General features: G+C 61.2%; 2 protein-coding genes across 2 annotated transcripts in view; one reads left to right on the forward strand and one right to left on the reverse strand.

Moving 5' to 3' along the window:
• The window catches only part of VOLCADRAFT_91261 (uncharacterized protein), a gene marked incomplete at both ends in the record, with an annotated part of 16234 nt that extends 15515 nt beyond the window's left edge, over positions 1–719 (reverse strand). Inside the window, one exon of the mRNA XM_002950809.1 lies at positions 27–719. Within this exon, the coding sequence (XP_002950855.1) occupies positions 27–719 (693 nt within the window). The remainder of the gene's footprint in view (positions 1–26) is intronic.
• Positions 673–11543, forward strand: part of VOLCADRAFT_117675 (uncharacterized protein) — a gene marked incomplete at both ends in the record, with an annotated part of 14472 nt that continues 3601 nt past the window's right edge. Inside the window, 14 exons of the mRNA XM_002950706.1 lie at positions 673–863; positions 2809–2897; positions 3566–4022; positions 4472–4601; positions 4862–5607; positions 5894–6276; positions 7249–7415; positions 7560–7645; positions 8191–8344; positions 9092–9217; positions 9505–9631; positions 9803–9900; positions 10652–10774; positions 11442–11520. Coding sequence (XP_002950752.1) covers positions 673–863; positions 2809–2897; positions 3566–4022; positions 4472–4601; positions 4862–5607; positions 5894–6276; positions 7249–7415; positions 7560–7645; positions 8191–8344; positions 9092–9217; positions 9505–9631; positions 9803–9900; positions 10652–10774; positions 11442–11520 — 2956 coding nt within the window. The remainder of the gene's footprint in view (positions 864–2808; positions 2898–3565; positions 4023–4471; positions 4602–4861; positions 5608–5893; positions 6277–7248; positions 7416–7559; positions 7646–8190; positions 8345–9091; positions 9218–9504; positions 9632–9802; positions 9901–10651; positions 10775–11441; positions 11521–11543) is intronic.

Here is an 11543-nt window from a genome sequence, read left to right on the forward strand (position 1 = left end):
TCAGCGCTCGCCATCACATCACCTACCGCTAGACTGAGCTCCAGCCGCAGCCGCGCCGCCGCCTCCACGTGTGCTACAAGGCGATCTGCCGCCGGCTGACGGCGGCGCCGCAGCTGCCGCGAAGTCGCCGCCGCAGCAGGAACGCCTGCCGTCGTACCCTGTTGACCGTGTTCAACGGCCGCCGCCAGCAGCCGCGACAGGCGCAGGTTCCTTAAGACGCGACTCACCTCGCTCCAAAAGGTAGCCAACACCTCCGAATCGACCGCCGCCGCCGATGCTGCGTTCCCCTCGCCGTCACTATGCACCCCTAGCGGCGGCAGCGCACCCGCCCGCGCCACCTCCGTCGCTAGTTGCACCACCGCCAACGCGGCAGCTCCGCCGCCGCCAGCGCCAGTACGGCCCCCCACCAAGTGGGGTGCCGCCACCGCCACGACCACCTGCCGTGACGGTGTGTAGTTGGCGGCGGCACGCATGCGCGCAAGTAAGCTGGCGGCCGTGGCCAGGTCAGGTGCCACCGTCAGCGGCAGGAGCGGCGGAGGCGGCCTCGCCGCCGCCGCCGCCGCCGCGCCGCCGCCGTCCGTACCGCCACAGCTGCCGCCGATTTGCCTCTGCTGCAGCCACTGTACGGCTGCTGCATCTAGCAGGTCGCGCTTGGCCTGAGTGACGTGCGGCATGTGCTCCGAGATCTTGGTCAACTTGGTCAGAAACGCCCGGGCCATCTGGGGGCTCCAGACGATGCTGCCGCCACCGCCGCCGCCACCGCCACTGCCGCCGCTACCGCCGCCGCTGCCCCCATCAGTCCGGAACCATTTCAAGAGCTCGTCCAGTGAATGCGCCCTTCGGAGCGCCTCAAACTGCCGCATGTGAGCGCGCTGCTGTGAAGCCTGTGGCGGCGGCGGCGGCGGCGGTAACGACGGGCCCCCAGCCTGTCGCCCTTCCTCTTGTACTTGCTGCCCTCCTGTCTGTGGCTCCTCTCCAACTGACGAAGAGGAGGGGGCCTCCGTCGGCGGCGCACCCAGCGGCAGCCACGGCGCGGACGGCAACGGCGCTGGCGGGACTGGGCCCGACCGGGACCTGCCGCTGGATATGAGCCTGGGCCGGCACACAGCCATGTCGTACGACACTGCCGTACATGAGACCGAGATTTCCGATGACGCTACCGCGCCGATGGGAGCACCGCAACGCATGAGAGGTTGCGCTCGGCGCAGCGCAGCTGCGGCCGCCGTCGCCGCCGTCGCCGCCGCCGCCGCTGCGTTACCAGGGTAGCCCGTTTGCTGCAGTGGCGGCGGCGGCGGCGGCGGCCGCCGCGGCTTCGCCGCGCCGACGGTCCGGTTACACGACCCGCCGTGATAAGGCCCCATATTGCTGCATCCCGTGGATTCCAGTTGGTCAGGTTGGGGAGGAAGAGGGGTACCGTGCCCACTCAGCAGCGCCGACGCACACGCGGCTTCGGCGCCGGCCTCCAATCGGCTTACAGGACGCGGTGCGGATTCGACTGCAGCAGCGGTGGCCGCCTGGATCCCGTGTTGCAGAGATGAGGATGCATTCGGGGATCGGGGGCCTGCGGGCTGCTGCTGCTGCTGCTGCTGCCCTTCCCGCTCGGTGGTTAGCGCTGGCGGCAGTGGTGTGGGTGGTGGCTGGGCCCCAGGCGCCATGGAGCTCACGTGAAGGTGCCGCGGCATCGATGGTCCGTTCGTTGGGACCACCGCCAGTGCTGCGGTCTCCATGATTGCCGCTGATGGCAGAGGAATTGCAGGTTGATTAGGCAGCATCTGGGAGTTTGGGCTTTCCGCAAGCTGGGCATCGTCTTGGCTGTCCGGGCGAGGGGAGCAAGGTAGCGGAAGGGGATGAACGGTTTCGGAGCGTGCTGGGCCATAGCACAGAATAGCAAAATGAGCTGAGGGGAATTGATCATACCTTTGTTGCAGGAGGCCATTGTAGTTGTGCGGGTGAAAGGCACGCTCAGCGAGACCATTGACATGGGGTGGGGGAAAGCCATCTGCGCGCCGCGGTATGTCATAATCACAAGGGATAAATGTGTTATCTGGAAGCACAGAAAACGGCTCTCGTTTGACCCACCGTGGAGGATTACTGTTATAGCGTTTAGGAGTTGATTTACACGCCGGAGGCGGGAGTAAACGAGCATCAGGGCGGCGGAACTGCAGCCGCCTTGGTGTTGGAAAATCTGCTCATTTTGCTTCGCATGTGGAAAGACTGGAAAAGGGATGGAGACGATGTGCAGTACGATGCACAGTAAGCTGTACTCGTTGGTAAACCCCATCCACTGCAGACTTACGCCGTTAATAACTTGAATTGCCAAATTTCCATTTCCTTTTTGCGCTTGCACAAGTTTCCGTAATAACTCTTCCTTGCCACGGCGCTCCGTCCTTTCCTTACGATTTTTACTCGAAAGGCCTGACCTCGTATGCTTGAAAATTTATCCTTTGATAACATTAAAACTCTTTTGTAATTCATACCTGCATTAAAAAGGGCACCGGCCAGCTGACACCTGCCTTGACCTGCGAACCATCGCCTGGGCGAAAATGGAGCATGCGAGCCCCGGGCGCAGGGAGGTGCTTTCACAGCGACATGATGGGGATTCCCCTGTTGTAAGCATGAAGCGGCTAATGCAGCAGCTTCACGAAGAGCTGGAAGGGCTGCGGCAGCAGCAGAATGCCCTTTTCAAGCAAATCGCCGATCAGCAAGCGCAGGATGAAGCGAACAGGTCATGGTAGGTCTGCACAGGGACTATGTTTATAGCGACGGGCAAACCGCTGGCGTTTACAGCGCGCTGCTGATGCACCGCAGGGTCAAGGAGCGGCTAGAAATGCTGGATCGCAAAGTTCAGGAGGCAACAACGGCAGCATCATCTATTGCTGCCTCGGCATCATCAGCAGGTGTGTTCATCGGATATCTTTCCCTTTTTAACCGGCCCTAGGCGCTCCAAATCTGTCTCCCGTCTCTGGAGCCATCGAATTCCGGTCCCAGAGCGCTGGGGGACCCCGCCAACAATCCTACTCCTTCCATGTCTACGACCACCCTCCTCAAGAATTACCTTCCCGCTCTCCATTCACCCGGAAACGCTTACACAGCCATGCCCTGGCGGGCCCCGAGTCCCCATTTCAAAGAGCCCTCCCTTCCTCTTTCCAAATCTGCTTTGAAACACTTCGGCCCACTTACCTTCCATGCCCCTGCCGTGCCCGTGTCAGAGAATTACCGAATCCATCTCCGTCTTATTCGAACAGTCACATGGAACCTGCCATTGCCCCTGCCAGCTCCGTGGCACTCCTGCGCGTTTATAAACGTTTGCTTACCATCTCCCTTCTGCATGCCCCTTCTACATCGCACGGACGGACCTTCCCCATTCCTCCAGGCCCTCACGGCTTGCTAGCATCCCGATGTGGGTCTCCCATCGATGTGGGTCAAAACTAACGAACTTAACTGTTAACTGGATCCTGCGCCGCGCGTCCCACATCGCGTTCTACCTTGCCTAACGTCCCGCCGTCCCGCTTCCTTGACTTGTCCTGCGGGCGTGGGACCACCCACACATCGTCACCCACTGCAGCGGCCGCAGCGAACTCCGCCGCTACGTCAGCAGCGGCGGCGGCGTCAGCTGCCGCCGCCACCGCCGCCGTCCCAAACCGTCCGGCGCATTGCAGCGGCGCTCTCATCAAGACCTCCTCTTTTGAGTTCTCCCACAACACGATTCGCTTCTCCAGGGAGGGCAGTACCGGAGCCTTTGGCAGCGGTAGCTTGATGCCACAGCCCGGGGCCCCGGCGGGCGCCAGCCCTCTCGGCCGCCGCGGCCACCACGGTCTCAGCCAAGGCCCTGCCAACACCGGCATGAATGCCAGCACCGGCGGTGGCGGCGGAGGCGGATCGGAGGGCGAGGGTCTGGCGGTTTCGTTGGGTAGCCCCCGGCGCGGTCGCTTCCTGCGTCCGTCCACCTCGGAGGAGTCCGAGGAGTCGGCTGGGGCTGTGTCCGACGTTGGGGGCGGACCCATGGGTCGCTTGGCGGGCAGGTACGGGGGGTGGGCAAGGGGATAGTCGCACGCTGGCGATGTGTGTGGGTGTGTAGCCACCTGCCCTGTAGGTGTGTAGGACTGAGGGTAGCAGTTGTGGCAGTTGCAGCTGCGATTGCATGCAGCTCCTGCTCGCTCGCCGCCACAGGCGCCGCGCAATCCCTGGTATTCTGGCTGCCTGACTGGCTGTCGTCCTAAATTGGCTCTGGCCCCCAACGTAGGTCCTGGAGTGGTCGGTCTCTCATGGGCCGGGGCAGAGGCGGCTGGGGAGGGGACCCTGGGGGCCCAGGGCGGCGGCTGGTGGAGCCGCCAGGACCAATGGCTACGGTGGCGGCGGCGGGGTTTCGGGACACCGTAGCCAATTCCGCATTCGCAACGACGGGGGTTCAAGCTCTGGCTGTACGGGACTTTGTCGCCGCCGCCGCCGCGGCCGGTGCTGCGTCTGGCAGGCCTGGCGGCAGCAGCAGTGGCGGCGGCGGCGCGGGCGCTGCTTTCGTGGCGTCGCCGACACGTGGCGTCCGGCGCGCCGGGGCGGTGCTGCTTCAGCAGCAGCAGCTGGGAGTGTTTGACAGCATGCAGGTGCGAGTGTGCGTGCGCGCGTGTGTGCATGTGTGCGGAGTGTGTTAATTTCTGTGATTCCGCTGGGTGATTGCCGTCTGGCGGCGACCAAAAGCGGACGTTTGCAGTCACCAGATTGTTTTTTTTGCGAAACGTTCACTGCGGCGGTTGTGGCGTTCGTTATGAATCGCGTGGGAGATAGGAGTTTTGTGTGTGAGCGCGCCACATTTTGAAAATTCTTCTTCGTTTCGCCGCCGTTCCGAAAATTTCCGCCATGGCAGGACGCCATGCCGTCCCTTACCACGATGCCGGAAAGCCTGCCATCACTAGACTCCGCAGCCGCCGCAGCGGCAGCCGCAGCAGGCGGCGGCGGCGGCGGCGGATCCTCCGCTGCGTCCCAGCATTGGGTATTTCAAAATGTCTCCTCCGTGGGTAACGGCCCCGGCCTCTCCCACAGCCAAAGCGCGGGGCATGGCCAGGGCCAGGGCCTCCATCATCACCACCATCATCATCTATTTCATAGCCATAGCCAAGGTCACAGCCACAGCCACAGCCATGGACATGGACATGGGCCTCACCATGGCCACAGCAACAGCATGGGCAGCAGCAGCGGCACCAGAGGCCCGGCCTCACACACGAGGAACTCGCATCATGGCTCCGCTGGCGGTGCCTTTGGCAGCGTCGCGATGCTCTTCCCGACGCTGCGCCACGGCGCCAGCGCAGACGACCTGCCCGGCGGGGCGTTAGCGGCGGCGACGGCGCCGTCGTCGCCGCCGCCGCCGCCAGGGCCGTTGTCGCCGCGATACCCAACCGCCAGCGGCAGCTCGACGCCGTACGCGGGTGTCACTGGCGGCGGCGGCGGACACCTGCTGGGGCTTGACGTTGCGAGGATGTCCATCAGCGTCGGCGGCGGCGCCGCCGCCGGCGCTACCGGCGGCGGTGCGGCGCCCTCCCTGGCGCGCGACAGCTTGCGTTCCGCCGTCATGTCGGAGCCGGATACGGAACGAGTGGAGGCCGCCAGCATCAAGTGCGTGGCGGAGTTCCCCGAATGGCGCATAGACTCCCAGGGCGTTTGTGTTAGGGAGGGAGGCTGGGTATTACTTTGTCTGTCTGTCTGTCTGCCGGAAGAGGGGGGAAGGAAGTGTAGATTACTAGGAACGGGTGTGGTGATGGTGACGGTGGGGATGGGAGGGGAGGGGGAGGAAAAGGAGGGCCTAGGGTTGAGACGGTGTGCAGCGCTGAGCGGCGATCGGGCGGCAGCTGGCGCGGAGCTCACCGACCCGTGGGTCGCGCGCTTCCTCGTTCCCTGACAGGCACTTTAAGGGCATCTCTCCTCGCTTGGTGGAGATCTACCGCCAGCGCGCCGAGCAATCCCACTGGTCGCTGCAGAGCGAATCGCTGCAGCAGCTGCGCACGGCGAGCCGACGTGGCAGCACCGACATCCTACAGCGACCCACGGGTCTGTCGCGGCCGCCGCTGCCGCCGACGCCGACAGGCGGGGGGACCAACAGCGGCGGTGGCGGCGCTTCGCGCATCTCCTTGCTGCACGGAGGCACCAACAGCAGCGGCGGCGGTGGCGGCGGCGGCGGTGGCGGCAAGCCGCGTGAACTATGCACTCACGGAGGCGGTGGCGGTGGCGACGAGGGCGCTGGTTGGGTGCTGTTGGACCCCAACTACGACCACCCTCCTATGATCGGTACGTGCTCGTCCAACCCACCCCTTGGTCAGTAACTGTCAATAACTCCTGCCGTATTCCTGTTTATCATACCTCTGGAACAGTCACTACTGGTTGTTGGTAACTTCTTAAAATTTCCTGATGCAGTATCTGCCTATCAATACTGCGGAGTATCCTTGGTACCAGCTTTAGTATCATTCTCCTTACTCGTCTGTGGTTCGTCTTTTACCCTCTTTCGCCCTCCCTCCCTCATCGCGTTGGCGTCGGTCGGCTAGCCGGAATAGAATAGTCGGGTCGGTCGGGTCGGTCGCGCGTTTTAGTTTTTGGGAGGTTGGGAGGAGCACTTGCATACCGACAGCCTTTCAGCATCAGCAAATCAGCTATTTCTCCAGGCCAGCAACTTTATGCCACCTTCACGACAGCACTATTTTACTACGCTTCCGCCGCCTTCACTACTACTTTTCTACACCTACTTCTTTACGGATTGGCTATACTATTCCGCTTTTTTAGTTCTGGCGGCTTAGGTAGGTAGTCTTTCCGACATCTTCTTCACTTCGTCATCCCGAGGTCACGGTCGCCACGGATGCCTTTCGGTCAGTTCTACGTTTGTTACTCTCTTGCCCTGGCAGCAGCTTCAATCGTGTGTGGTTCGTCTTTCCCACCCTCGCTCCAAGTTTCCGTCTTTAGTATCTGCTCCATTCGCCAGTGTTCCGTCCAACCCGCCAAGTCCAGACCACCCTTTGCTTCTTCACATACACCTTCATACACGTGATCCTCCCCCCCCACACACACAACAGCCCACGGCCGCTGTCACCACCACCCACTACCACCGTCCGTCACATACTCCCCCACCCCACCCCACCCCACCCGGACCCCGGCCCCGCACATACACACACATACTGTCGTAAATACGTTGCCGTACACATACTGCCACCGTCACCCCCCCACACACACATACACACTATACCTGCCACCGTCTCTGCCTGCACGAAGGCGATGATGATGAGTACTACAAGCCCATGACGCTGTTGGAGCGGCTCAAGCTCTACCTGGTGGGCCTTATTCGCCCCGAGGGCCGTACCAAGTGGGACCTGTTCATCCTGGTGTTGCTGGCCTGGGTGCTGTTCGGCTCGCCCGTCGTAATTTGTTTCGGATTGTCGGTGAGGAAGGAGGGGGTGGTGACGGGTTTGATTTGTTGGGGGGGGGGGAAAGAGGGGGGAAGGAGAGGGGAGAGATACATACATACATACATACATACATACATACACCTCCCCCTTCACCCCCTCGCCCTGGTGGCCCAGCAGGGCGACACGTTGGGTGGGGACTGGGTGCGGATTGTGGAGCTGTGTGTGGACCTGGCCTTCACCTTCGACATCTACCTCAACTTCAGGTGCGGCAGAGCCATGAAACGGCAGCGGGGTTTGCCTGCCTGTCTGTCTGTCTGCCTGTCGGCTCACGTTACGGTTACCCCCTTCCTCCGCATTTGTACGCATGCTTTTCCTTTTTTTCTCTCTTCCCCCGCCCACCCGCCCGCCCGCCCGCCCGCTCGCCCCTCTTCCTCCGTCCTCTGTTTCGAGTGCCGGGGGGCTCTTGTCATGAGAAGTTTTGCATCATCATTTTTTACGGACTCCACCTCGCATTTATGCGAAACCTGTGACTTGTGTGTTGATGTTCCCCCTCTCTCTTCCTTCCCCCTGCTCCCGCACCTCCCCTCCCCTCCCCGTACCTCACCTCCCCACCCGCACCTTCCCCACCTCACCTTTCCGCACCTCCCCTCCCCTCCCCGTACCTCCCCTCCCCACCCGCACCTTCCCCACCTCACCTTTCCGCACCTCCCCTCCCCGTACCTCACCTTCACTCGTTCGTGGTTCGTCTTTCCCTCCCCTCACCTCACCTCACCTCCCCTCACCTCACCTCCCCTCACCTCACCCACAGGACCGCCTACTACGACAGCAAGGGCCACCTGGTCACGGAGCGATGGCGTATTGCCCGACACTACCTCAAGACCTGGTTTCTGCTGGACCTTATTTGCATCATACCCTACGACCTCATCACAGCCGGCACCATGGGGTTCCTGTCAATGCTCAAGGTAAGGGAGCGGGCCTCGGGACGGGGCGGAACACCGCCGTACACCAAGGTGCCGTACATGTAGGAAGAAAGAAAATGCATTTGTGTGTGTATATAGTGTGTGTACGTGTTATGCGGGACGGAGGGTTGGGGGGTGGGGTGGTTCCGATTTGGGTTTTGGGTTATGCGTGGGGAGAATGGGGGCCCGGAGGGGAGAGGCGACGGCAAGGTAGGGGATGGTGTGTGCCTGTGTTTGTGTGTGTGTGCGTACGTATGTTGTGTAGTTGTGTGTGTGTGTGTGTTATACTAGGGTTTCGTGAGCTCTCTCTGCCGTGCGACTTGCCCGGTGGTGCGTCCCCCCTCCATCGCCTCCCTAGGCTTTGGAAGCCACATTGATTGATCCACATTGTTTCATAATGCACTATCTTCTTCATCCCCATCTCCATCTTCATCTGGTCCCGCCTCCCCTCCCCCCTATATACACACACACAACCGCCGACGGGTTAGTTCTGCTTTCTTTACATCTGCCGCAGCAGTCTTTCCTTGGCAGCAGCTTCACCTGCTCGTGTGGTTCGTCTTTTCCCCCCGGGCCTCTTTTCCCTCCCCCCCCCTCTCACCTCACCTCACCTGACTGCTTCTTCACAACCCCCGACCGCAACCGGTCAGTCCTGCTACCGTCCTGTACATCGGCCGCAGCACTCTTTCCCCACTTGGCATCAGCTTCACACACGCTCACGTGGTTCGTCTTTTCCCCCCTCCCCTCCTGCAGCTGCTCCGAGTGGTGCGAGTGGGCAAGGTCATTCGCATGATCCGAATGTACCGCCTGTTGCGGGTCATTCGGCTGCCCAGGCTACTAGAGCAAATGGAGATGTTCATCGACCGGGGGGTGCTGCAGGTGCGGAGGAGGGGGAAGGGGGAGGGGAGGAGCCAGCGTGGGGCCGGTGCGGGTGGGGGGCTGGATAGGGGGTAAGGAAGTGTCTGTGCTTGTGTGTATGTGTGTGTATGTGTGAGCGTACGCTTCATCGGGGTCTTTGGCCCCTCGGAAGGGAGGGATTGGAGGAGGGCCGTTAAAGGGTGTAATCGGTGTCGTACAGTACGACACGCCCGTTTGTTTTTCCCCTCGGTCCTGTGTTTTTTACAGTCTCCTCCACCCCCCCCCCTCCAACCCCCCCTCCTTCCCAGGTCATGGCGTTCATACTGTCCGTGTGCCTCCTCGCGCACCTCTCTGCGTGTATCTTCTTCTACATGGCCTACCTGGACGGCTTGGGACCGCAAACCTGGGTGGCTGCATACGGAGTGCAGGACGCGGGTGGGAGGGGAAGTGGGCCTGGGGAATGGACATACATGGACATACATAGACACAGACATATATACATAGACATAGACATACATACATAGACATACGGACATAGACATACAGACAAATGTACATACATACAGACATATATACAGACATACGGACATGCATGCATGCATGCAGACCTGGCCACCAAGTACCTGACCTCCCTGTACTGGGCCTTCACCACCACCGCCACTGTGGGGTACGGAGACATCACACCGAAGACCGACAAGGAAAAGGTGCGGTGTGTGTAATTAGTGGGCGTGGGGGCGCAGGGTTATCAAGCCAATCAGAGTCCTCCGCCGGCACGATCTCAATTTCGGGTAGTACGTGCTGCGGTGCAGTGGAGGGCCGCCTAGCGGCGCCCCGTACGGTAGTTGACATGACGGGCAGGGACATATATTGCCGGCGAACGTGCGTGTGCCTATGTATGAGCGTATACGCTGGCCGTGGCGGAACAAGGCACCGAGCTTTGCCTTTGAGATGGCTCGTCTGGGGGTGGGGTTGTGGGGGTGGGGGGTTTGGTGCTGGTCGGAAGGCGCACAAGGGGTGGGGGGGGGGTGGAGATGAAGGGGTCACGACGGAACAGGGCTGTCGTAACTCTTGCCCTAAATGTATTTTCTGCGATTGTGCGTCCCCACCCGCTGCCTCCTCCCGCTTCCCCTCCTCCTGCCCGGGTCCGGGTTTTACCGCCATCCGTCCCCCCCTCCTCTACTCTTCGGGTCAGTTCTGCTCTTCTGGTACACTCTTTCCTTGGCAGCAGCTTCACGCGGGTTCGTGGTTCGTCTTTCCCTTACCACCCTCCTCTACCCCCGCACCTCCGTCCTCTCTCACTCCTCCCCCTTTTTTTCCCGCCTTGCCGTACGTTCGCCCTCCCTCCTCCTCCGGCTTTACGCCAACACACCATTGGTTTTGTTCCGCCTGCCTCTCTCCCCCCCCTTTCCTCCTGCTCCTCATCATCATCGTCACCATCATCATCGTCATCACCAGGTCATCGCTATCTTCGTGATGTGTTTGGGTGTGTCATTGGTTGGCTACGTCACCTCCTCCATCACCAATATCATGGCCATCAAGAACGCCCAGCAAACAAACATCGCAGCAAAGAAACAGCTGGTACGAAGGGGTTTGTGGAGGTTAGCAGTTGTTGGGTAGTGGTTGTTGGTTAGCGGTTGTTGGGTAGTGGTTGATGGATTGGAGGGTGTGGAAGTCAGGTGGGTAGGGACGGGGACTGCTACTGGTACTGCTATTGCTGCTGCTGCTGGCCCATTACCTAATCCCGGCCCAACCCCCCGCCAAACACACGCACACACAAAACACACGGGTGCAAGGTTGTTACAGTCGCAAGTGGGTATTGACAACACGATGTGCTTCTTAAATTTCCCCCTCCCCTTCCCCTCTCCCTTTTTTTCGCCAATTGCCAGTGGTTCGTCTTACCCCCCTTTTACCTCGGTAGTGGACTGCTTTGCCATCCTTTCCCTTCCCTCCCCTCCCCTCCCCTCCTACGTAATTCAGCTAGCTGCTGCTGCTGGTGGTGTTTTCCCCAACCTGCCTTGCTGCCCCTCTTTCCGCGTCCTCCCCCTCCTTCCCCCCACACGACTCCCCCGCGGCCCCTGGTTTGGCGGGTTTCCTCTGTTTGAATTCCTTTGGTTTTCGTGCGTACGAATGCCCTCCCCCGAACCCGCCCTAACTCCCCTGTTTCCTTTTTTCCCGGCCCCCTTTCGGGGTGGCCTTCTTCCATGGGCCCCCGGGGCCCCCCACCTTCCCTCCCCGGGCGCTGTAGGTCATGGATGTGCTCAAGTCCAGGTCGGTGCCTTCGGAGCTCAGCCGCCGCGTGTACAACTACTTCGACTACGTGTCGAGTGGCTTGGTTGGGTTGAGTGAC

The sequence above is a fragment of the Volvox carteri genome (genome assembly GCF_000143455.1).
Source record: "Volvox carteri f. nagariensis unplaced genomic scaffold VOLCAscaffold_20, whole genome shotgun sequence".
Lineage (NCBI taxonomy): Eukaryota > Viridiplantae > Chlorophyta > Chlorophyceae > Chlamydomonadales > Volvocaceae > Volvox > Volvox carteri.